A 25,364-nucleotide genomic window follows, 5' to 3' on the forward strand; every position below is an offset into this window, starting at 1 on the left:
CCCGGTAGAGGAGTGCAGCCCTGTGAGGGCGCTGCCGCGTGGTGCCCGCCGTCCTGTCAGGCGCCGGTGACGGGCGTGGTTGCAGGAGCTGGCGGCTTCGGAGAGGAAACTCGGCTTCGTCAGTGCCGCCGCTGCGGCGGCGGCCTGTTCCTCAGCGGGCTCGCTTGGGTGCTCGTACCTCGGGGCAGGCGGGGGAGCTTGGGTTACCGCCGTGCCTGAGGCTCACCTGTCTTTTCCTGTGACAAGCCTCGCGGGCCTACGCAGCTGTCTGTTCAAAATACGGTGTTAACACCCGTTCCCGTTTCTTTGGTGCTTGGAAAGCACTTCACAAGCAAAAACCCGAGAAGATGGGCTGCGGTGGGTGTGGCACCGTTTTGCACAGAGGAGAGAAGCGCCTTCGGGTGCCCTGTCCCATGGAGCGTGCCTGGCAGCCGCGGCTCCTGCTGCCCTGGCAGGGGTCTGGGAACCGGCAGGGCTCTGCTCGGGGCGGTTGGTGAACTCCCAGCTAGTCGGCAGGAGAAAGGAGAAGCTGCAGAGCCATGGAGCTGGAAAGCTCAGGCTCCTTAGGAACTGACCAAGTAGGGTTTCAGAGCACTCGTGAAGTTTGGCAAAGGCTACCTAAGGCAAAAGACGTCATTGCAAAAAAATGGGGGTTCATCGAATCAGTGGTTTCCATTTCTTCAGGTGTCCTTGTGGATTTTCTAGTCGGCTCTAGTTGCAAAACTAGTCACAAGGCTGGGCCCAGGTTCCGAGCACTTTTAATTGACCTTGTCACCATGATGCTGCAGTTACAGCCTTACTGCTTAGAAAGTATTTATGCATATAAAATCTTTGGTAGGAGTTAAGAAGCTCCTGCTTCCTGTGATTCAACAGATACAGAAGCTCAGAGCAATTGATCACTAGAAAATGAGTGAAGGCCAGGCCACCCATTGATAGCCACAGCCTTGAATTTTGCACGTGTGCTCCCTATGCGCTACGTGGTGTTGCTTAGAAGCCTAAAACTAATATCCACAGAAACCAAGATGATGAATGGGAAGGCACCTAAACCAGCAAATGAGAAACGCTGCTGGAGGTGCAACTGTAGCTTTTCCTTTTTTAGGAATGTAAGGATTCAGTTCTGGGTTGCAGAATTGCAGCATGTTTATCCCTAAATGGCGTCTTGAGTCCTTTTCTGAAGTTACAGGCTGCTTCCGGGTCTTTCATACAAAACGCAACTGGAAGAACGTCCTTTTATCTAGATTGCTCAGCAGAACACGCAGTCACTCAGATGTACAAGACAACAATGCGCAGTTCCTTTTTTGTCTGCAGGAACATGACTCTGGATCCCTTTCCTGTCTAAGAAAATGCCCTGATTGCCACCAGTCAGTTGTCCCAAAGACCTAGGTGCTAGCATGTCTAGTGTTCTTGTTTCATGGAGAATGACTGCAGGTTTCATTTAGTAGCAAAGGCTTAGACAGATTTATTATAAAATATAATAAAATATATAAAATATATAAAATATGATAAAATAACTTGCTTATTCCAACAAACAGATAAAGCACACATGACTGTGACAAGACACTCACAAAACGGTGTCTTCGTGACTAATGAGGAGATCACCTGGCTTGTCACTGCTCCATTTGTGCAGTGATCAAAACAATAGCCTACTACGTTGCACATGGCCTGGATGTCCACATTTGACCCCTACCATAGAAGTACTTAATTACTCCCCACTTAATAAACATATTGCCATTACTCCCTTTTGTCAGGTTTATTTTTTACCATTCATCTAATTTCATTTTCCTCTTGTATAAACAGTTCATCTATCACTCGCACCTTCTATGCCATCTACATTGGTTCCTGTTTTAGCAAACCTTTCATCTGAGTAAATGCATTAATCAATACCCTGCTCAGGTCTGCACTGGATTTGGCAAAAAGGAGTTGCTGTCAACCCTTCCTTTTAAAGCTTCTCAGCTCCTCATGGAGCACTAAATATCAGTGCGATGAGGAGTGGGAAAGTAAGTACACATGCCACATTGTCCAAGGGTCCGGTCGTTCCCCGATCTTGAAAACTTAATTTTCAGGTTGTTCCATCAGCAGTCATACTCATGAAGAGTAGCTTCCTGCAGGGGGCCTATGCCGCTGCAGTCACCCCACCTCCCCTCTCTTATCCCCTACCACCTCCTCCCAGTACATCCAGTTCTTCCGTAACCCCTTTGACCCCAAATATCCTTAGCTCCCTCTACACCCCCAGCTAGAGGCTGGTCAGCATGTGTCTGAGGACTGGCCGGTGGAGCCCTCCCCACATGTACAGCAGTCGAGCTCACAGTACAGGCTTTTCCACTTTAGGTCTCGCTGTACTATCCAGCTATGGATTTTTTGCTTATGAAACAACTATAAAATATCTTTGATATCTGTCAGATTTGTTCTAAATTTGTCACTTGGCTTAAATGTTTGTAGAGCAAATGCCTGAATTCTTTGCAGAGGCTGGCATGTGCCTTCTGTCCTTAGGACAGCAGGCTAAAGAAGGTGACTATGAGGTAGACATACGGCCAGGATCGTATGGCAGAGCTGCAGCTGCCGTGTGGTGGTAAGAGGAGGGAGAAGTTGCTCCCTGCACTGGTTCCCTCCAGCCTGCTCCGGCCGGGCAGCGAGCGCTGGATGTGCCTTCCGCTGGCCCCTCTCACTGTGCGGGGGAGCAGCAAGGGGACGAGCGGCTCTGACGCTGCCCTTGCTCTGGCTGTCCTAGGTAGTTCTTCTGACCAAGGAAATGAGGTTTTACATTATTAATCTATTTTTATCCTTTTTTTTTTTCCCCTCCAAGAAAAGCTATACTAACGGTCAACATTAATGCAGAGTTAGCATATCATCCAAACAGTACAACAGCAACATGCACCTGCAAAAACACTTATGTACTGTTAGGCACTGCTACTAAAAATGGATCCATCAAAATTACAGTAATTATGTGTGATAACTGCCACACAATATTTATTTTGCTGATCTTTGCCTTATAAAAACAAACTTCTATAAAATTTGGCTTCTATTTTTATTATCAGATAATAAACATTTTAAACATTTATTTGTTTGTTAGTAATCCTGTATTGTTGCTGTTGTTACTGTGAACAGTAGTCAATGCTATGAATTTTTGTTACATTTCATTTTAATCAGGACTGCAGAGTAACGCAGTGGTTTTAGTTTGGCAGCTGACAAAAAATAATTACACTAAATATGTTAATTCTGGTGCCTAGGACACATCTTGAGTTACTGTGGGAAACTGAGACACCTCCTCCTTTTCTTTATGAAGTGAGTGAAAACTGTTTTTCAGCCAAAACTGCTTTGTAAATTTAACTAAAATTAGCTAATGTTTTAAACTGACCAGCACCGCAATTTCTAGTATTTTAGCTGTATATCTTCTCTCTCCTTTACTTCAAATAACCGTAGCCCCAATGATCTCATTCTGGTATTACTTCTCATTTATTGTTTATAAAGAATAGCCTTGCCACATGGGAAGAGCAATTAAAAAATCTTGTTAAGGACCTTTTAGTGCTTATTCTTCAAATCCTAGTCTTCGGAGTGCTTACCATTCATATGTAACTGTTTCATAAAACATACCTTTGTATAAGAATAAGTATGTATAGTAACATGCAGAAGAAGATTTACACATAATTTAAAAATGCGCAGGCTCTAGGAAGTGAAAACACGCATATTCATTATCTGTGCTTTGTCATTGACGGGGGGAGGTTGTTTGTAGTCATGCAGGTATTATAATATGGACATGCAGCATTCACAACTACGATGTTATCTATAAAATAGACAGCAATGTGCACAGATGTAAAAGCAAAGATATTCATGGCAGTATTGTGAGATGAAGCCATAAATCTTATTAAACACAGATTTTGTCTTCTGAATTCTACACTGCAAAAAACACATAGAAGTTTCATGGAATAATTATTTTTAAATTATCTGTTTAGTTGTTCCTGTTTGCTTTTGCTGTGCATTTATTTTAAAGCAAGTGTTTTAAATGACTCCTTACCTTCCAAGACAGAAACATGGCTTAGCACCAGCTCTTTCCTCTAAGGACCTCCACTTTAATACTTCTGCAGTGGTATTTCTGTTGTGGTTCCTCATATAAAAAGTTAGAGGACAGCAGTGGGTTACTTTGTTCCTGTTTTTTTAAAGAATGGGTTTGATAATTTACTCTAATTTTAGACTTTGACTATTTTTGGCAAGAGTCAGTTGGACTAGATCAATTGAACCTTGTACCAGCAGCTTCATTCAACAGTCTTCATGAGCACAAATTCTCTGCTGGACTTTCGTTTTTTTCTAAAGAACCTCATGCATTTTACTCATCTGTAAATAAAATTATGCACGGGTATGGAGTATTTGTAACATTTAAAGATGCACCAAGCATTAGTTATTGTTAGATTAAAAAAAAAAAAAAATCTTGCAAATCTCTCTTCCTCCCATTCACAGTGCTCTTTAGTCTTTTCTCCTGCAGAAGTTCAATGCTTCCATAAAATTTGTTTGACGTCGTGGCAGAAAGTCATGCCAAGAGCAAGTATATATCGTATCAAAAAATGTCTGAAAACATTTAATGGTTTAAAGTGAAACATGCGTTTTCTCGTAGCAAAATCGATCTTTTTGAAGTACAGATTTCAGCAAACTCATCTGTTTAACTGCAGTTCCCCTCTAGAGCTTTAAGGCCAAAGGTCGTGTTAACCAGAATGGCTTCATGCACATCACAGATTGGCAGATCGCATCTACATACTATTCACTAAGTCAACAGGAGGCCAGGCTCAGCGCAGCGAGCGGGGGGGACTGGGGTGTCCTTGGGGAACTCAACATCGTGTCCATAAACTGTATGACGTGTGGCTCATACCAGTCTCAAAAAGCTACTAGTGAACTTCATTCATTAAAACCATGTACAGGTTTCTGTTGTTAGTTTACGCTCTGTCATACTCCTGACAAGGCCAAGGTTTAACCTGAGAACTCATTGTCTGTCAGGGCGTGATCCACTTTTAACAACAGAAATGAACGTACCGCAGAGCACTACCTGCAGTGGCAGGGAGCTGTTTGGGGGAGACATGCCCTTCCCTTTCACCTGTGGTTTCCAGCTGAGCTGTACTCCAGGCTGGTGAAATGCCGAAAATGACAATGTTCTTGCCAAGTTGATTCTCACCTAAAACCTGATGCTTCCATGACCAGCCACCTAGCAGCAAGAGACAGCAGCCAGATCTTGAGGGGATTCTCTGTCCCGTGCCAACTGCACCAAATCCACAGTGATTGATAGGAAGGTCAAAACCACAATGGACCTTCATAAAGCCCCGTGATGCTGCCATCCACAAGGAAGAAATGAAGTCCTCCTCATCTCTGTAGGCAAACAGCTGAAGCCATGCTTGATTGTACTTGCACTGTCTTATACACTGCTATCTTTAGAGCTTATTTTGTAGCTTTAGCTCCAGGCAGTTCAAACGTTTGTTTTCTTTGCTCCTTGCTATCCCCTTTATGGGGTTTCTAATAAACTTTATGGACAACGATTGCATCGTCTCTTGATTCCAAATATGAAATCAGTTTGATGTGGATTCCCAGCCAAAGTTTTCTGGGCCACTAATCTGAAAATGTTTAATTTGACTGTATGGTCTTTTATATCTTCCCTTATCAGAGGAACTTTCTGTACCTCCAGCAGCTCAGTAGGACATAGATATCTCCTAGTTTCATCCAAATGCAGATATTTCTCCTTTTTCTGTGTTACACATTAGCAGGAGTATCACCTGTACATAGGTGAGGTTTTTCTTGGTCCTTGGACAATTCTAAAATGCTGGCTTACATCTAATTCTGTTGGCCAGTGGGACTTCACAGGTTTCTCTCTTTCTAACTTATTACCAGATGATTTTGAGTTGTATTTTATAGCTTGCCTTCTACCTTTTTTCCCTTTTTGTCTGTTTTGTGTTTTTTAAATTTTATTTTAACCAGGATGGCTTCTCAGTGGCTATAAAGTTTTGTATGTTTGTGGAACGATGGCTTTTTCGGCATTCACTGGGAAATCTTCAAAGTGTTCCTAGATTTTGTTAGAACTGCCATTAACACTTTAATGTGATTTCATAATTAATTATTGCAACAATCACGTAAAGGAGTTACTTTCACTGCGAGTAACTCTTTGTAATGAAGTGAGAGTTCTAATGAGGCCCGTGTTCCTTTGCTGCGGTGTGAATTCCTCTTGCCTGTCCATCGCAGGTGACATTCAGGAAATTAATTGGTCATTCGTTCTGGGTTGTGACAAAAAATGTTTCATGGTGGGTATCAGTGTCCTCTGTATACCCTGTCAACAACATTTTTTATGTATGGTGTGTGTTAGCCTGGGGAAGGGAAAAACTAATTCTAGTCAAAGGTCAACTGATATTTTTATGTCTGCCCTATTCTGAAGTTATATCTGTTTTATAAATGTCTAGGAAGTTGCCTACAAGTTGACTAGAAAGGTGCAGCTCTGGGCCCCCCAACACAGGAAGGACATGGACCTGTTGGAACGAGTCCAGAGGAAGGCCATGAAGATGATCAGAGGGTGGAACACATCTCCTATGAAGACAGGCTGAGAGAGTTGGGGTTGTTCAGCATGGAGAAGAGAAGGCTCCAGGGAGATCTTATTCGGCCTTCCAGTACCTAAAGGGGGCCTACAAGAAACCCATAGAGGGACTTTTTACAAGGGCATGTAGTGATAGGACAGGGGGTAATGGCTTTAAACTGAAAGAGGGTAGATTTAGATCAGATGTAAGGATGAAGCTCTTCACTGTGAGGGGGGTGAGGCACTGGAACAGGTTGTCCAGAGAGGTTGTGGGTGCCCCATCCCTGGAAGTGTTCAAGGCCAGGTTGGATGGGGCTTTGAGCAACCTGGTCTAATGGAAGGTGTCCCTGCCCATGGCAGGGGAGTTGCAGCTAGATGATCTTTAAGGTGTCTTCCAACTCAAACCATTCTATGATTCTATGAGAGTTACTAAAAGTCTCACAAATTTTTTATATTCAGTTGTAAAATAGATTTTGAAGCTTGAAGATATAACTCAACAAATATAATCACGGCTATTTGTGTATACTGAACATCAGTCTTTGATCCTGACACTACTTCTTAATGTGGTTAAGATTTAGTAACACAGCATGTCCTTACTGTGTTAAACTTCAGTGAATGCTTGAGTACTTATTCAGCTGGGTTCTTATACCTAACACGTGGTATTACAGAAAGTTCTTCGGCAAAGTTATCTGTGTAAGTGGTTGTAGGACAGGGGCCATTTTTTTAGCAATTTCTGATTTTATTCTAATTTGAATAAAACTTTAGCTAACATTTTCAAAGGTGCTTGGGACAAACCCACATAATTCTATAGAACTAATTAAAGACAACTTCATATCTTAGATCCTCTTATCAACTTCATGTTGAATATTTTGTGTTTAAGTTTTATCCTGGCTAATTCGCTTTTTATAGCATTAAATGTAAAACTTCGAAATTATGTAGAAAAATATAAAAAATATGTTTCAAAAACTAGCAAAAAACTTCATTTTCCAAGTTGGGTATATAATAGTTTATTTTCAGTACAGTGAGAGATCACATTTTTTGACAGAAATCTAAATTCATAACAGTTACACTTACAGTAATTTTTAAAAGGCTGCAATTCAGCTGCAATTATCATAACCGGATTTCAAACTTACTTCATGATCTAAAGTCTCTTCAGTATAGCAAGGAATTGTAATATATGTCTCATAAACAGTGTTCTAGCTTGTCCAGCTTAACTGAAATCCTGATGGTAAAGTCACATATTCAGCATGAAATTTTATATAGACTTGATGAGATGTAGCAGTAAATGGAGCGATGTTTGTATCCTAAAATTAAAGACAAGAAAAATGAGAAGCTTTATAGAACATCAAGATCCTTTGGAAAAGCCAGTCAGAGAGTTACAACTGAGGTACAAATTGGATCATAGGTTGGAAGTGACCTCAGGTCTGTGCTAGATACTGCTGTTGCATTTCTCCCTCAGGGTATTACAAATATTTAAATCACAAATACAACTAAATATGGAGCAAAATATCTTCATACCTCCCACTAGATGTCACTGTAAGGTCTGCATTGGAATGCTCCTGAGGTGCCACACACCCCTCATGCCTTCACTTCCACTCATCTATGTGGAATTCATGCCAGAATTGGGGAAACAGTCTTGAATATGAAATAGTAAAGATTCATTTTAACCACTTACAGGATCAAAGACAGTAGGCAATACATACCATCCCACAGTACGGCCCGGCTGGGGGATAGCTGGCATCTGGCCCATTGTAAAGGATCAGATAGTTGCTACTGCAATCCCCTGGGTCATCGATGCTGATGAAATCAAAGTTCACTGTGACAATTCGTCCCTTGGGTGCAGTAATGGCCCACTCACAATCAGTGTTGTTGTGGTAAGTTGCCGGGTAGCTGGGACTAGCAAATGAGCCAGTGCTGCCGTATAATGTTCCTCCGCATCCTGGAAACAGACACTGTTAATTAGCTTAGAAGGCTTAGTTTCACAGGATACTGCACGGTGTAGTACATTAGTACAGTAGGACTGAAAAACAGAGAGACACTGGGAGCTGGAACAATGAATGTGGATAAAGGCATTATTCCAATAAGAGACAAAATTGAGGCTCTAGCTTCAGCAGCCCGAGAAGAATATGCAATGGGCATTAGACCATCACTGGATATTAAAAATCAAAACCAAAACCCCAAACCTCTTTGAAACAGGAACCAAAGTCTTAAATCTGTGCCTTGGTCAGTTCAGTTTCCAACTACTCAACTAGAGATAAATTCTCTTTGGGTGTTCTTTGGAATGAAAAGTAGTGAATCCTCATCTGATAGAAAAATACAGAGAACAACTCAGAGAAAATAGTCATATTAAGTAAACTAAAGGCCATTTATACCAAAATTCAATCTCCAACCGTGGGCAGAATCTGCAGATGTCCTGGGAGAAATGCAAGTTTATAGAGTAAGAGTAAGCATGTGCAGATCATGCCCCAGATTATTCTCACAGTCTCCAAGAAGTTTCAGCTCACAGCTCACAGAGGTGGCATCTTTGTATTTAATAGTCTTTATCAGATGTCTTCCATTAACTTGTTCAGGTAGCCCTTGAATCCATGTAAATTGTAGCATTCTATGGGATGGAGCTCCACAGCTTAACTGCGTACTGTGTGAAGAACTGGTTTGTTTGGTTTGTTTTGAACCTACCACCTCCTGGCTTTATCTGATGGCCTCTAGTTCTTCTATGGGAAAAGTCAATGAACAGTTGATCACTATTTATCATCAAATATCACTCAATTTTATAGACCTCCGTAGTTTCTTAACCAGATTAAAAAGTCTCCGCACACCTCATACAGAAGCCATTTTTTATGTTGAGCCCTTAGTTATACTGGATTCTTTACAAGAGGAGGAGACCAGAACTGTGCACATCATTCAATTTGTGTGTGAACTATGGATTTATACAGTGGCTGTCCATTTGTTCTCTCTTCCTTTCCCAACAATTCCTAGCACTGTGCTGGCCTACTTAACTATTAGTGAGCAGTGAGCTCTTGTTTTCACAGAACTATTTTACCCCCAACATCTTGTTGCTAAGTACTAAAAGTCAACTCAGAGCCCATATTTTTGTAAGTAAAGTTAAGATTGTCTTTTTTTGCCCATGTTCTTCAACACTTTCCTACACTGAACTTTATCTGCCTTTTCATGAGCAAGCCACTCAATGCTGTAAGGTTATTCTGCAGTGCTTTTCAGCTGGCCACGAGCTTTCCTACCTCCAGTAACTTAGTGTCATGAAGAAACTATTACCCAGCTATTCACTGCCATTTCATAAGCCATTTATGAATGTCTATGATATAGTCACTACATAGCATTATAGTTAGGTTACTTTCTTGGGGCAAATTTCAGTGCTCTTCAGGCTTAGCAGTGCCTAGATCCTAGGGCATGTCACAATTAGACTTTTAATGGAGTAGGCTGGGTCACCACCACCACTATGTGGATCCCAAGATAGATGTTCCTGATTATTTTTGACCTCTCAGTGAAAGAGGTAGATCTTCATCTCAAGCAGACTACATCATCTGAGGTTGCAAAAGTCACCATTAGAGAGAGGGAACTGCTTCCATCACATAGAATGGATCTTGTCCCACTGGTCCTGAGGAAAAACTACCTCTCTCCAGTGACTGAATAGGGTGGACAACAGCTTAAGTGTTGATGAAGCAGGGCCCAAACTGAGCAGGCTGAATTCCACATTTCTGTATTTTCCCTCTATGGACAATTGCTAAGTGGAATTACTTTGTAACTACAGCCTTACCCGTTGAGGATGAAGTCCATGTAATTTCATATCCATCATGAGCCCCTGAAAAATCACTCTTGAAATGAATGTAGACAACGTGATTTTGGGGGAAGATGGGACTGGGCACAGTGTTGCCACAGAACCTGCCAAGTAGTGGTGATTGCACATCACTCCCATTTCTGACCTTCAAGGGACACAAAGAACATTGTCAATTTTAAATCCCTATGCCAGTTATACACCAGTACAATTATGCAGTGATACAAGCACAGCACAAACTATGTAGTGACTTGCATGCATACCATAACTGTCATTTTAATACTGTTATTTTTCCTACTATATAGTCTTGTATAGAAGGAAAAAGAGATCATTAACCAGTCTGTCTGATGTTTGTAAGTAATTGCACAGAACAAGTACCATCAGAAACAGGTAGCTAAATTTTATGGAGTGGTACATCTCCTGACTGAAAAAATTACTTGCCTAGTAGCTAAGATGTGCTTTTGCAATTCAAGCCCATGTTTTACTTTTCATGAGTAATGTTAATATTCCAGATGAAAAGATTAATTCTTTACCCTGCAGACCACTCTTTTCCCTGGTCACGTTAAGACACAGATCATATTACATAGTTCAGATTTAATCTGATTTTTGTCTGAGCTCCAATAACGCTGGTGCTTAGATCCATTTGTTGAGACAGTAAAGAGGATATGAAAGGAGAACTAAATAATGATGCTTTCACAGACATCTGATTATTGTCATCTGACCAGTGAATAGGGAAACCTTCAACAAGCGTGAAAGGCCAGAGTGGGGATTGTGTAGGAGGATATGCTTTTTATTGACACAAAGTACCTTTGCAAGTATCCTACACTTGTTACTAGAGCTCCTTTTTTTTTTTTAAAGAAAAAATGTATTTTGAAAAAAAATTATTTTAAGAAAAATATCAAGCAGATGGAATCTACTGCTGGAACGAAAGCACTTAGATTCATGGCTTTCTGTTCTGTTAACAGGCACAGATGTTAATATTGGATGAAAGCAATCCTGGCTTGCTCTGTTAACTGGGTAACAGCAACAAGAGCTGGGTAAAGATGAGTTAGCTGATAATGAAACTATTTATTCATTGGTTTTGGAACTACTATCGTGTGTATTGTTTAACCTCTTACTGTCACATCTGAGTACCTTTCACCATAAAATTGTAGCAATAAATTAGTCCCTAATGTCAGCTCAGCTCAGGCTTGATCCAAGCTTATTAAAATTCTTTGAATTCAGCAGATTTTGACACACGCCCACAAAATATGTATATTTGCTTGATACCTCTAGGAAATCACGTGAACACTGGATGCTGTCTTCCAAGCTGAACGCATGGAAAAAGAGAGAAATTGTGTGATTCATGGGAGCGCGTAGAATGATAGAACAGTCCATATTATTGGGGTGATGACCAGGCCAGCCAGGGCTCTTCAGGTAACCAAATGGCTGGTTATACTCTCTGCTGCAACCTTGAGACAGAAAACGAGAAACATGTAAGTGTTTCAGATCTCTGTATTGCTTCTCACTGTATGCAATAAAAAAAGAGAATGGTAGGTAGATTTTTTAGACATTTCTTCAAGCTTACCTGTAGCTTGATAGGTAAATCTGACTCCATTATTAATCATATATTCATCTGATTTGAAAGTCACAATGGCTGTGCGAGCGTAAGAATAAAATTCAGGGACTGGAGAAGTTTCAGTGCCACAGAATCTATGGACCGATCCTTGGCTGTGCTGGAATTCAATACATGTCACAAGTTACTTAATGATATAATTCGGTTTTCTACTTACTGAACTTGAGGTGAATAAATGTCGTGATTTAACCCCAACCAGCAACTAAGCATCACGCAGCCGCTCACTCATTTCCCCCCCACCCAGTGGGATGGGGGAGAGAACCAGGAGGAAAAAGGTAAAACTCATGGGTTGAGATAAGAACAGTTTAATAGAACAGAAAGGAAGAAACTAATAATGATAATAATAACAATAATAAAATGACAATACTAATAAAAGGATTGGAATATACAAAACAAGCGATGCACAATGCAATTGCTCACCACTTGCCAACCGATGCCCAGTTAGTTCCTGAGCAGCAATCCCCCCAGGCGAACTCCCCCCAGTTTATATGCTGGGCATGACGTCACATGGTATGGAATATCCCCTTGGCCAGTTTGGGTCAGCTGCCCTGGCTGTGTCCCCTCCCAACTTCTTGTGCCCCTCCAGCCTTCTTGCTGGCTGGGCATGAGAAGCTGAAAAATTGGTGACTTCTTAGTCTAAACACTACTTAGCAACAGCTGAAAACATCAGTGTGTTATCGATAAACATTCTTCTCATACTGAACCCAAAACATAACTCCATACTAGCTACTAGGAAGAAAATTAACTCTATCCCAGCCCAAACAAGGACAATAAATCTCTCAACACTTTCTATACCAGTTATGCAATGCATTTTAAAGTTCTCATGGAAATCACTTAATAATGTCTCAACATTTTATTTGTTATATATTGTTTATTATATCTTCTCTCAATTATTGTAAGAAACAAACCAAATCTAACACGTATTTTCATGCCAAAATAAGAAACAATGAAAGAAGGTTTAGAATAATATAAAACAAGGGACATCATAAACAAGATTTTTTTTTTCCGGTGCTTTTTACAAACCCTCTTCTTATGAATATTCATTTTTAATACGGTTCCTGGATGCGAGGAAGTACAATTAGTTATGAAAACTTGCTGTTGGGCAGTATTTTCTGGGTGTTAAGTTTGGCAGCTCTGTTACTTGGTGCAACTGTGAAAAATTGTGTAACACTTACCAGGTCTAATTCAATGTGTGTATAGCGTGCTTCCATGAGGTCTGTGAACCAATTAGTTAGCACACCTTAAGTGGGGCACAGTGCATAATGCTTTGGATATGCCCCTCACATAGAATCATCAATTAATTTATTACCAAATGGTGAGTTTCTTCTCTCTTTACAAAGAGTGAAGGGAGCTGAATGTGAATGGGGAATGGTATCATCTGTAAATTTCTTACTGTTGGTGAATCCTGGAGCTCTAGGTAGTTCCGAGAGCAGTCCTGGCCAGAATGGAGGTGGAAGGCCTCAATCACCACCCTGACTTGCTGATGCGGGGGGGCATCAATGACCCAAGTACAGAGAGTAAATGGTGGGTATTCATTTGGGAAGTTAGGAGATGTGGCAGTCAGGGATGTAGAAGTTGCATTATATATTCCTCCACACGGTCCTGTGTAAAACAGTAATAAATGCATCATAGAGTGGAAACCTTTCCAAGTGACAAAGAATATTTATTGAGCAAAATTACACTGGACAATATACTTTTGTATTTACCTGTGAGTCTCTAGAAGAAAAAAACCCTTAAGTAAAACACATGCTAATGCTGTGTCAATGTATGTTATAAAACTCAAATAAATGTTTGTTCCCTATAATATCAGCATATTTGTTAACAATCTGTGAGTGTTCCTGTTTTGCACTCCAGACTGACAGCCATCCCACAACCAGCCAAGACCAAACAGAATTGCACTAGAGTCTAGCAGTGCTGCTTTTAGCTTGCTTATAGATGCTGTGCTAAGGACTCTTTGCCCCTTCCTGACCCCTATATCTAGAACAAATTTTGATTATTTATTATTTAAGCATGTATTTCCACAAAAAAGTCACAACAATATACATGTATACATATATATGTATACTTACGATCCACTGTGGCGTAGGTAGCATTGAAACCCTCCCTTTCCACAGAATTGTCTGTGATAAATTTCACAGTCAAGGAATTATGGGTAGAAAGAAAAGGAGCTGGCACTGTAGATCCACAGAATGTGCCGGCTAAATTGGCATTTTCATTATTGCCATCATAAAGCTGAAAGAAGAAATGTATATAAGCCACTAATAGTTCAGGTGCAACAAACAAATAAATAGAATAAAATTCTCTGGCCCCTCCTGACATCACAATTTCTTTTACTTGAAAGCACAGTACGTGCTCTTGTGCTTTAACAGGATGTTCTTGATGACTGTAATTATTCACTGCCATATTAACTAATTCTGTTGGACAGTGTAAATCTCATTATGGAGCATTCTGGTCCCGTCTCAGCAAATGTATCAAAAATTTATTCTATTTTAATTTGGCATTCTGATTTCTTTTTTTATATGTAATCTCAAAGCGCTTTTCAGTGAGAAAGATTGATTTTATTCACCAAAATGTAAAATTAATTCCGTTTCACTGAGCATCTCTAATGCTCAACAGGATCTATAACAGTAGTTGGTGGATCTTGTTTAGCAGCATTCTGCTAGCCTACGTTTCGTATGCTCTTCTCCAAGAAAATGGCTTTCACAGGTGAGCATTGAGCATCAAGACTTATTTATTCAAAATTTTGTAAATTAAAGTCCTTTCAAGTAATTGTGTATGATAATGAATCTGCAAGTTTACTTTCAAAGTGCTTAAGTTTTGTTTTGTTTCTATTCTGTGAAATAAATACTCTTTTATATAGGCAGTCTAAGACCAAAAGTGTGTCCCCATAACAATGTTAAAACTCTTACTGGTTTCCAAAAAGGCAAGATGTCATCTGGAGTAGTAATCTAACCCAATGAAAAAAGTTTTAATTATATTAAGCACTTTAATTTCTTCATAAGACCATTTTCTATTAATTAAATTTTAGCCTCATGGAGACGATAGTGGATTGTATCTCACTGATATTTTCATGTTAAAATACACAGCTGTCTTACTTTGACGTAATCGTATCGGCAAGTCTGAGCAGACTGTGCTTCAAGCACGAATGAATTGAAGGTGAGGTTGACCAGTTTGTTTACAGGTGCAGTTATGATCCATACACAGTCCAGATTTTTCTCATATCTTCTGGTCACATTGGAGACTGGAGAGCCAAATGTATAAGCTGAATTTGTCAAGTAACCACCACAGCCGTTCTGAGGTCCTGTTGAAGAAGCAGAAGCTTTTCAAAAGCAATTCCTGGCATTTATTTAATCTTCAACTCTTTAATGCAAGCCAGCAGCTTTTTTCTGTGCTACAGAATTTTACTGTCCTGTCTTACAAGGAATATCTGAATGATTAAAAGGCTTCAACACAAATAGCATTAGATAGATACAAATCACAATTAGATTTGGTAGAGTGAATTAAGAAAGGCTCATGTCTTCTCTTGAATGTAAAATAAGTATCCATTTTGAAAATGTAGCAACAGATTTTTTAAAAGGGACTGTAAGAAGACGGGACAGAAATTAAACAGAAGAATGGTGGTTAGAAGGCCTTTTAATGTAATTCTTACCTGCTGGTAAGAATATTTGGACAGTAGGGGGCACTGGGTTGTTGACTTTGAAAATCTGGTTAAAAATTAAGTTGCTCATTTTGGCAATATGACCTCGTTCTGGGGGATTGAATTTGGCAGCCTGACGCTGGGACCCAGACTCATATTCAGGAATCTACCTAAAAGGGACTTACTCCTGGAAGCGTTTTGCTTGGTGGGAACTTAAAACCCCTCTGAAAAGCAGGCTGCTTTTCATTTGGATCTCCAGACAGAGCTAAGTCCCTTACTGTACTTACATGCTGTGAAAATTCAAACCCTATAATGTTTTCAGTCACATTGAAAGAAATTACTTTTGGACAAAAGCAGTTATTAGAAGATCAGAACCCTTTTATTGCATCTAATTACAAACAAGCAAAAAATACAGACCATCTGAAGGGACTGGTTTTTTACTTATCTTTTTTCTTTTCCCTGTAGTTTGATTTCCAGAGGTTGGACTGGGCTAGTAAATCTGATCAATTTATTTACTTTATGCTTCCTTCCCCAGTCTCTGTGAGGTCTCCTGGCCTCTTATTTAACTCAGGAATTCAAATTGAGTATGGTTCATACTCTTGCTTTTGAGTCTGAGAAAAAGTTTTTGTAAACTGCACAGAGCAAAGTGGTAACTGCAAGGAGCCTGTTGTCTCCCACAGCAAATAATTTTAGGAGAATTAGATAATAAACGAAGCTACAGCTGTGGCTAAGCAACATGAATGGAGTTTCAGAACTTCATCTGCATGTGTAAAATATGCCTGTCTGGCTGACATACAGTGACTTAACCTTGACACACTGATATATTTCCAGGCATATAAAACTGCACCCTACTTGAGCTACAGTATTACAAAAGATCACTCTGGTGAAAAATCAGCATCCAAGTATCAGGATTGCATCAGTAACGCAGGACTGGAGAGAACCCTGTCTTGCAAGACTGTAATGGTTAAACCAGAGTGACTAAGGCTAAATGTCATCCTGCTCCACTAACCAAAGCCAGAAAAACCCCACCCTAAAAAGAAGTTTGCTTAAAACCAAAATCTTAACAACATGAGATTTAAGCTTTTGCTATAGCTAAAAATGAACAGAAGAAACTTATTACAAAGCAAAAAAGTCAGGAATTAATAGATTCTAGTCCAGTTTTGTGGGCTGTTAATGAAGTCGGAAACTTGGAAAAGTGTTAGCATTCATTCGAACACCACTGCAGAAGCCGACAACAACAGTGGGGAAAATGCGAGCAGTAAATCACGTTCTTACAAACAGTCTAGGAAGGAGGGAAATGTCAGACAAGAGGGTGCCTGGGCCCTAAGAGTGCAGTTTCACTATATTTTTCTCTGGGTTCACCCTTCTGCATGATTTATTCAGTCCCCCTGAAACAATCTTGTTGGGGCTGTTTCCTGCTCGGCATTTTGGACACCATCTACTAAACATAACATTAAGCATATAATCATTAGGCATAGATCATAGTCCAACCGTCCAGCCCTGCAATATTGAATCTGGAGTGATATACGGGTCAGACACCTTACAAAGCTCCCCTTCACCCTTTTTAATGTTAGAGTTGCAGAGATGCCAGTCAGATCATTGCAACAGGAGTCAGGGAATTGCCACAGAGCCATGCAACAGGAAGGCTGTCAGTGCTATTGGACTGTCCTTTTTTTGGATATCAAATGTCCGGACCTTTGCAATGGTGCACTTCACTGCTAGCTGTGCAGCTATAAAGACAGCTCAGATGACAAAAAATACAGATGTGGGTAAGCTATGTTTGTACAGCACATAAAATGGACCTGACAGAGAGAGAAATAGGCCAAATCCTCATCATGAGAAAATTAATTCTAGCTAGTATAGCCAGTAAGAGTATCTAAGGGAGATAAATAACTAAAAGTATGATTTACAGTTAATAAAGATGAGATTTCATCATCAGTTTTCACAATGCTTAGCCCTCTCAGCCAGGGTTGAGTCAGCTGCTTACAGGACAGTACATTATGGCTAGACTGGAAGCCAACCAGATATCAAGTAGCACTGCATCAAGTCAAATAAAGAGCAGCCCTTGTTGAAAAATCTATCCAACTTGGTGCTTTTCAGTACTGATCATCTGATTGTAGCCACTAAAAGTTACAGAATAGTGAAGTTGTGTAGATCTAGGGAACACCCACAAGTAAATGAAGAACTAAGTGCTTAACACGAGGGAACTGACACTAAGAGAAAAACTATTGCACTGCATTTTAGCCAGGACACAACTCATCGTTTTAAAAAACAGCACCATTTCTGAAGAGAAGGCCAAATAGTAGCCATCTGGCCTGCTGGTGATCATTGATGGAATGATACTTATCACTGGCTAACACAGCCGGAAAAAATTGTAGCCAAAATTTAGGCAAAATCTGGAACTGAGATGTCTGTTAATTTGTAGAATAGACTGTTAGATATTAAAAGGTAAACTTGATAAAAAGAATAAGAAATGTACCTTACAGAACAATTTGCATATGAGCAGATGGACTGACTACATGGCTTACTGTGTTTTTCAGTCTCTGGTTTCTTATTTAAAATAAAAATCATAAGGTCATCATAAATCAGATTGCAATCTTGTCCCTCTCATAAACAGCTTGCCAGAGAATACAAATTATGAGAATAACTAGGGCACACACTGTCATCACTAATTGCTTTTGGTGGGAAGCATTAACGAAACTAAAAGGCTGAAGGACCATTCAGAAAAGAAAGAATTGCAGATCCCCTGTGGCGAATAAAAATAATTACAGCAGAGAGCAAGCACATGTTTCTCTGTTAAGAGTTACATCCTCTAGATAGGGTATGAAGATGAAGATGAATCTTTGAGGCTGCCTGCCTTTGAAGCACAGCCAGGGGTAAGATTCATTTATATGGGTATGGATGCAATGAAAAGGAGCCTACTGAGTAGTTTTAAATCTATCAGAAACAACTAAACCAATGACATTTCAAAACACAATGATCTAATTTTGCTGCCCTTCCCTTGCTAAATGAGCACAACAAACATCTACCAGAAGGCAGCAAAGTTCAAAGAACTGTTCTAGTTCTGCCTGAACAGTGATGAAAATCCTCTTCCAGATTTCTGACTCACGTTTGGTCTCACCTAGAAGCATGCCTGGGAACTCTAAGCTACTCTCTGATCTGAACTAAAAATCAGAATAAGCAAGGATTAACTCTGCCAAGACTAATGCTTCTTTCCTGATTGGTCTTATTTCCAGTGCAGAGGAATGGCTGGTCTAATTGTGGCTGTAATTATTAGCCTATAGCTTGTTTGGATCATGGCTCAGAAGGATATAGGGCTGGAGGGAGGAATTGTACTGTTGCGCTTCGTCTCATGGCTGATACTGAAGGTTGGTAAACCTTCGCAAGCTGAGCTGAGCTGTTCCCATGTTTGGCAATCACTGTACAGACATTGAGACTTCGTGTGGAAGCAGGACCCTGGCAGAAGTGGCAGCCCTGACCACAGTGCCAGCAATGTTTCAGGAGGAGACTTCTGAAAGCACAGGACTCTTTTTCGTCCTCAGCCTAGTCTTTACACAGAAAGGGTTTCTGACTGGTTTGATGGCCTGGCAATGGTTCCAGCAGTGACATTTAGGACTGCAAGTCCCCAGTCTCCTGCTTTAGCAGGATTTCATAAATGCAATCAGATGAAGTTCATATTCTTAAGTTTTTAGACTCTTGGCTGATCCCAAATATGACAGTCCAGACATGGTCTTTGCCAAGCCTGCCCTAGTTCTGCAAAACTGTCATGTATGTACCATCCTATCCATCTCCTCGATGCTTGTCTGGGAGACCAAGGGCAGACATGCAGTCTGGCCTCATTCTAATACTTTCTAATACTGCATTAGCATACTTGTTGGCATCACAGCCACCCAGGCCTTTGCAGATCTCTCTTGTGATACGAATCAGAAATGTCTCCTCACCCTTTGTTTGCATGCACCGGAGTACAGATTTTCAGCTGAAGCAGTCATTGACTTTAGTGAAGCTAAGACAACTTATGCCAGCAGAGTTTGCCCACAGTTGTGGGAAGTGCCTTTAATCTCAGTACCCCATTGGCTTTTAACTGTTTAGTCACCTACAATGTTTAATCACTGTGTATGAAAATTATTTTTCACCTCATTTTTTCAGATCAGTCAGAAATTTCATATTTAAAAGTCTACCTCTTTTTCTGTCTATCCAGTTTGAGTATGCAAACCACTTCTATTTATTATGCTTTGGGACAAGAAATGTCACAGACATTAAATAACTGACATTTCTGAGAGGCATTTGTAGACTATCCCTTAGCTCAACAGTGGTATTCTTTTCAGAGATATTGAAGAGATGTATTTCAACACTGCAAGTGCTTTCTAAATTTAGTCAGATTTCAAGCCCAAAATTTTTAGCCCAAAAATACATTTGGAAACAGTCCAGGGATTGTGACTTATGAACATATATTCTGAGCTTGTTATAGATGTTCTTATTTTCATAGACTATAATAAGATCAAGAAAAGATATTATTAGCCACGACTTATTCATTATTTTAATAGATTAAGCTAATCATAGTTAAGCTATGACAGTGTAATGAATCTGAAGTGTGTAATATTAACGTGTAATATATTTGGTAAAAAATTGTGTGAACCAAAAGCCCTAAGAAATTTTTGCAAGAAGTCTTGTGAGTTTCAAGCAATTTGCTTCTCAGTTAGACCCTCTGCAGTACCAGGCTCTAAGTCCAGGTTGCGTATCTTGAGATACACTCCTGGAAACTGGTCCTAATGGGCTGTGATATCTCTGCCAGGCACTGCTGCTTTTCCAAAGGCATGAGAAGATCTAACAGCATTCACAGGCCGCAGTCAAGGACACATTCTTCTAAGATTTGTTTTTGTTGGAGGGAGGAAAATTTGCAGGAAAGCTGAGATTCAGCTGTGCTGAGTCCTTTCCCACCTAACAGTCCATAACTGCTGTTGTCAGTACAGGTGCCTGGTGCCACCTACAGCAGGTGCTAACATTATTTACATAAATCAGTGCAATGAATTACTTCTGGTGGTATAAGAATTTAGAAATGACTCACAAAAGAACACCTAACCCTGACATATGCAATAGAATAACCAAACCAATATTTTACACCTTATATTGCCCATTCAGAACTGGGGGGGGTGGGGGGAGTTCAGCAATTCTGAACAACCCCAAAAAACTCCGCAGCAACTGCACATGCTGAGCACTGCTGAAAATCTGTACCTAGGAACTGAATACAGAGTGAGCCAAGCTTTCAGTTTGCAGGGCAGAAGTGGACTTAGAACTATAGTAAGCAAATTTTTTTGTTGATAAAATAAAATAGCATAAAAATGCTGTGAAAATTCTACTGGATCCATTTTTTAATAGTACACTTTAATTTCATTAGGGGAGAGCATAACAGTAAATCCATTAGTGATAGACACTTAGTGTACTGTATTCCAAACAGGAAACAAGTAATTCAATACCCAGCTAATAGAATAAGGGAAGACAAGATACCTCCGGGTGATTTATCAGGTAAGTTACAGACCATTTTGTCAGGAAGAAAAGCATATAGATTATCATCTATTTCTATTATATGCCTACTAGATTATTTATGTCAATTACCTATTAATGCATTTTTCTGGGATATCAGAGAAGATTCCTTTTTCCAGCTATTTTTCTTCTAAACTCTACTCGCTTAATTTTTTTTTTTTCCTGTGTAAAATGATTAATATTCATTCAATAGAAATGTTCATTCAAATAAAAAGACAGAGGGATCCTTGAGGGAAAAACTGGGAAAACTCAGGACAATGCAAAGGACAGGGTGTTTGAGGACTTCACATTCCAACAGCCTAATGGTTGCCAAAGGTTTTGGAGGCATTTCTTCTGCCTTAGAGCCTACAACATTAGTTTTCTCATTGTTGCCACCCTATTCTTCTTGCCTGTCTATATCCATCTGGTTTTCCTCATCCTGTGTTTAAATCAAAATCTCTTTGTGACAGCAGATTGTTGCTTTATTCTGCCTGTGCAGTCCCTAGCGCAGTGGAATCACAGCCCATGAGTTCATAAGCCCAAGGTAATGCAAACAAGGGATGACATTGGATTAGTGCAGTACACCATACTGCTCTTTCACAAAGTATAAATGTGAATTTCTCCTGCATGCTCACAAGAGATAGTATAAAAAAGGGGAGGGGAAAGAGCTGGCTACAGCTTGAAGTCAAGCAGCATTTAGAGCTGTAGAGAAAAAGCAGGAAATCTTCCTGCCTTCCTCCATCCTACCTTCCCCAGTGTCCCAACTCCATTTTGGTTTTGCCTGTATTGTGTGAAGAAAGCTCAGGAAGAGCTTTCTGACCCAACCCACTTATCTAACCATGTGTAACACTTCGCTTCTTGTAAATTCATATGGCTTCCTCAGACAGCCCCCATGAGCAGACCTGCCTTTCAGAAAACCCCTAGATCCTTCTCCAATGGTTTAGAATGTGATATGTTTTTCATTACTGAGACAATGGAGCTATGTACGCGAGCACAGAGAGCTGCCAAGGAGAAATGATGTGCTGTTAATAAGGTCACAGCTACATCTCCCAACAGGGGTTGCTGACTCTTTAAAAACAAGAAAAAACCCCAAACCCTTATATATCTTCTCAGCCTTTGTATCATAAGCCTCAGAGGGATCATAAATTGGGGTGAGAGGGTCACCCCACTGCTGGATGGGAATAGACAGAAGCTCCATTTATCACCAAAGTACAAAGTGCCTGCTATCACAGCAGGAATGGCAGAGGTATGTGCAGGGTCCGTCACTGCAAGCCAGGGTCAGCAGAAAAGCTCAGGTCTCCCCTTAGAGCTGGAGAGATAATCAGGAGATCTTTGGCCGAGTCACAAGCTCAGTACACGCAGACCTTATTCTTTGGGGAGAGATCTTAGCTTTCGTTCCTTCACAGAGATCTCATGTAACCAAATGCCTTAAGCTGGTATTGATTTATCTCTTCTCATCCTTTTATTATTGCCTAGAGGAACACACGCTCACTGTGGAAGGGAGGTATAATCTCATTTTACAGACTGAAAACAAAGGCAGAAAAAAGGTCAGTGGTTACTAAAGTAAGAGTCGTCTGTCTTTCCACAAATCTAACACTTGCAGCAGGCTGGGATCTTCCAGTCACCCCAGTTCACCAGCTCAGCCTGAGAGCACCTCCAGTGATTCCAAAGATAAGGCCAGTAAGTGCCAAACTTAGCAGCAGAGATAGTGAAATTATAAACCCACCAAACTCCACCAATAAGGGCCATATGTTCCCCTGCCTCAAATGCACCACATCACTGAGTCGGTTGTGACAAAGAATGCTGGTTGTGAAATGTGCACTTAACATTTTATTGCACAGCGTGTGGAGTAGCAAGGTGAAAGAAAAGACATTTGACAAAAAAGGTGAGATGTTGCTGTACTGCCAAATTAATACTATTTCATACTTCCTGTTAGTCTCCCTTTTCTGACTAGTGGGGGAACATTCAATATTCTAGTGGGTACAGGATCAGTGATGCAAACAAATTGTTTTAATTAAAACAGAGCATGTTTTTCTACAGAAATTTCAGTGTTTAACTCTTGGAATGCCTGGTTACTGTCAGTCTTGGTAGGCTTCTGTGAGTTTCCTACTTCATCTTCTCTCTTTCCTCCCACCACAATGGTTATCAGATGGACTCCCTACTAATAAAATTCACAAGAGAGAAAGAATAGATAAAGCTGGATTTTGGCTGTACCCCTGAGAGAAGCCTGATCAGGAAAGAAATTGTAAGAGCTTGTGAGGAAAAGAAATAGTTTAGTTTGCTACAAACCAGTGTACTGTTTCTGCTTGCTTCTTTCCGATACATAATCAGGGTCACTCACAACATTAAATAAAGAGCAATAATTACGTTTTCAGTTGTGCTTCCCTAGGGTAACTACAGAATAATGCGCTCATTGCCATCCAACAGAGAATGAGGCTTCTTGTTTCTCTACAGATACCATCTTCCTTATAAGAGATTTATCATTATTAATTGTCATCTGATTGCATTTGTACTCTTACAAAACCACATGAGGTTTATCTTTTGACAGACATGAGGGAGCTTTTCTAAAGCACCATTTAGAATAACAAGCTTTTAGATCTTCATGGTTTTATTCTCTTCCATTTGAAGCAGAATCTCAGACCTCATCGTACAAAGATGTGTCACAGATTTTCCTGGCTCTATTTTTTAGACAAGTCAAACTGGGAATGTTTATAGGAACGTGACTCATGTTTTCCTTTTATAATATACTTTTCTACTTTTTGGCCATTTTGTACTAGCATGGGGCTGTCAGGATCCTTCCTAAGGACTGTGTGGTTTAGTCCTTGTGGCTTGCTTCCCACAGTGGAGAAAGAAGACCTACCATTAAGCATCTCACCACCATGGGCTCTTCATCACACAACCCACATCTCTGCATGGCCATCTTTTCCAACTTGCAAATCCATTGCTCCTCAGTAACTCCTGCAACATGACAACCTCCCTTTCCTTGGGATGTGCAGAAATGTGCCTCCAAAACTTAGCCTAATAGATGTCAAAGTTTATTCATAAAAGGCTTCTCCTCACTCTAGGAAATTATCAGGCATGGTACTGACTTGAAGAGCTTGGCTTGTGTTCTGTTGTGTGCTTAAGCAGAATCTCTGGCAAGTTGCACAAATAAATCTAAAGTCAGTGGCTAAAAAAAATTGACTATATGCCAACAAGAAGAGCAAGAGCTTGGGGAGTTCCTGATGATCTCACCCTGGAAACATGAACCCTGCTGCGGGGGATCTCTGACAACAGATACCTAATGCTTTCAAGACAGCAACATGTGAAGAAACATTATGTTACTTGAAATAACAGTCCACAAAAGTGGTCTTAAAGATTCTTGTAGCAATTACTTGGAGTGAAGCAAAGGAAGAGTTAATAATAGTGATGACCATGAGGTTCTGTGGGAATGTTTTTCTTGGCAAAGCCTGTAGAACCAGTTATTTTCCTTATCTGTAAGTACTTTCTCAGACTCTATCAAATGAGAAAGTCCCTGGCTAGGGGTTGGGAGGGGATTCAATGACTCAGCAGAAGGCTATGTTTGTTCTGCCACAAAGGCCTTTCATTCTGAACTGTCTGAGTACCAGCTTTGTAAACTAGACAATTACTTCTTTCTAGATCACAAAAACCATTGAGTTAATTACCCGGGAAACTAGTAGCAATGACATGAAATCAATTTACATGTAATAATTTGTTGCTTATCATCTCTAAACAATTCAGATGTTACAAGAAGGTAAAAAATTCCTTTTACACCTTGAGCTTAAAAATAGACTACTGGGCTTAAACCCTTTTTTAAGGCAATAATCAAGTTTTGCCCCTGACTCTTGTGTCCATCAAAACATTTAACATCCAGTGCCTTCTCACTATGATCCCATTTATGTTACGGCCAGTTAACCAGACTGATCCACAAAATCAGCAGAGATCAGCACAATGGTACCTGGGGGGAACGCCAGTCTTAACTAGTCTTAACACTTTAGTTTTTAAAAAGCTGAGCGGTGAACTGCAAGAAAATGGAAATGGAGGATGGATGGAAAGGAGGCATCTTTAGGGCACCACCAACCTTTGACTACAAATGAAAGAGTTCTCAGGTATTGCCAGATTTCCTCCAAAAGAGAGGCCTTTGCGTGCCGCTAAGCCTTCAGTCACCCAAGAAATGCCTGTGCCTTTCAGAGAGGCAGGGAAAGATTAGCAAAGAATAAAAGGAATCTGTTCAGAATCAGAGCTGGAATGCAGGGATTCCATA

The 25,364-nt window shown here is 40.3% G+C and overlaps 2 protein-coding genes across 2 annotated transcripts in view; both read right to left on the reverse strand.

Moving 5' to 3' along the window:
• The window catches only part of RSU1 (Ras suppressor protein 1), a 118,986-nt gene extending 114,860 nt beyond the window's left edge, over positions 1-4,126 (reverse strand). Inside the window, exon 1 of the mRNA XM_030010057.2 lies at positions 4,013-4,126. Coding sequence (XP_029865917.1) covers positions 4,013-4,030 — 18 coding nt within the window. The 5' untranslated portion in view covers positions 4,031-4,126. The remainder of the gene's footprint in view (positions 1-4,012) is intronic.
• Positions 4,127-7,539: 3,413 nt separating this feature from the next.
• The window catches only part of CUBN (cubilin), a 151,302-nt gene continuing 133,477 nt past the window's right edge, over positions 7,540-25,364 (reverse strand). Inside the window, 8 exon segments of the mRNA XM_030010136.2 lie at positions 7,540-7,842; positions 8,242-8,477; positions 10,311-10,476; positions 11,598-11,779; positions 11,896-12,043; positions 13,337-13,545; positions 14,013-14,175; positions 15,039-15,244. Coding sequence (XP_029865996.1) covers positions 7,735-7,842; positions 8,242-8,477; positions 10,311-10,476; positions 11,598-11,779; positions 11,896-12,043; positions 13,337-13,545; positions 14,013-14,175; positions 15,039-15,244 — 1,418 coding nt within the window. The 3' untranslated portion in view covers positions 7,540-7,734.

This window comes from Aquila chrysaetos, chromosome 3, assembly GCF_900496995.4.
Source record: "Aquila chrysaetos chrysaetos chromosome 3, bAquChr1.4, whole genome shotgun sequence".
Lineage (NCBI taxonomy): Eukaryota > Metazoa > Chordata > Aves > Accipitriformes > Accipitridae > Aquila > Aquila chrysaetos.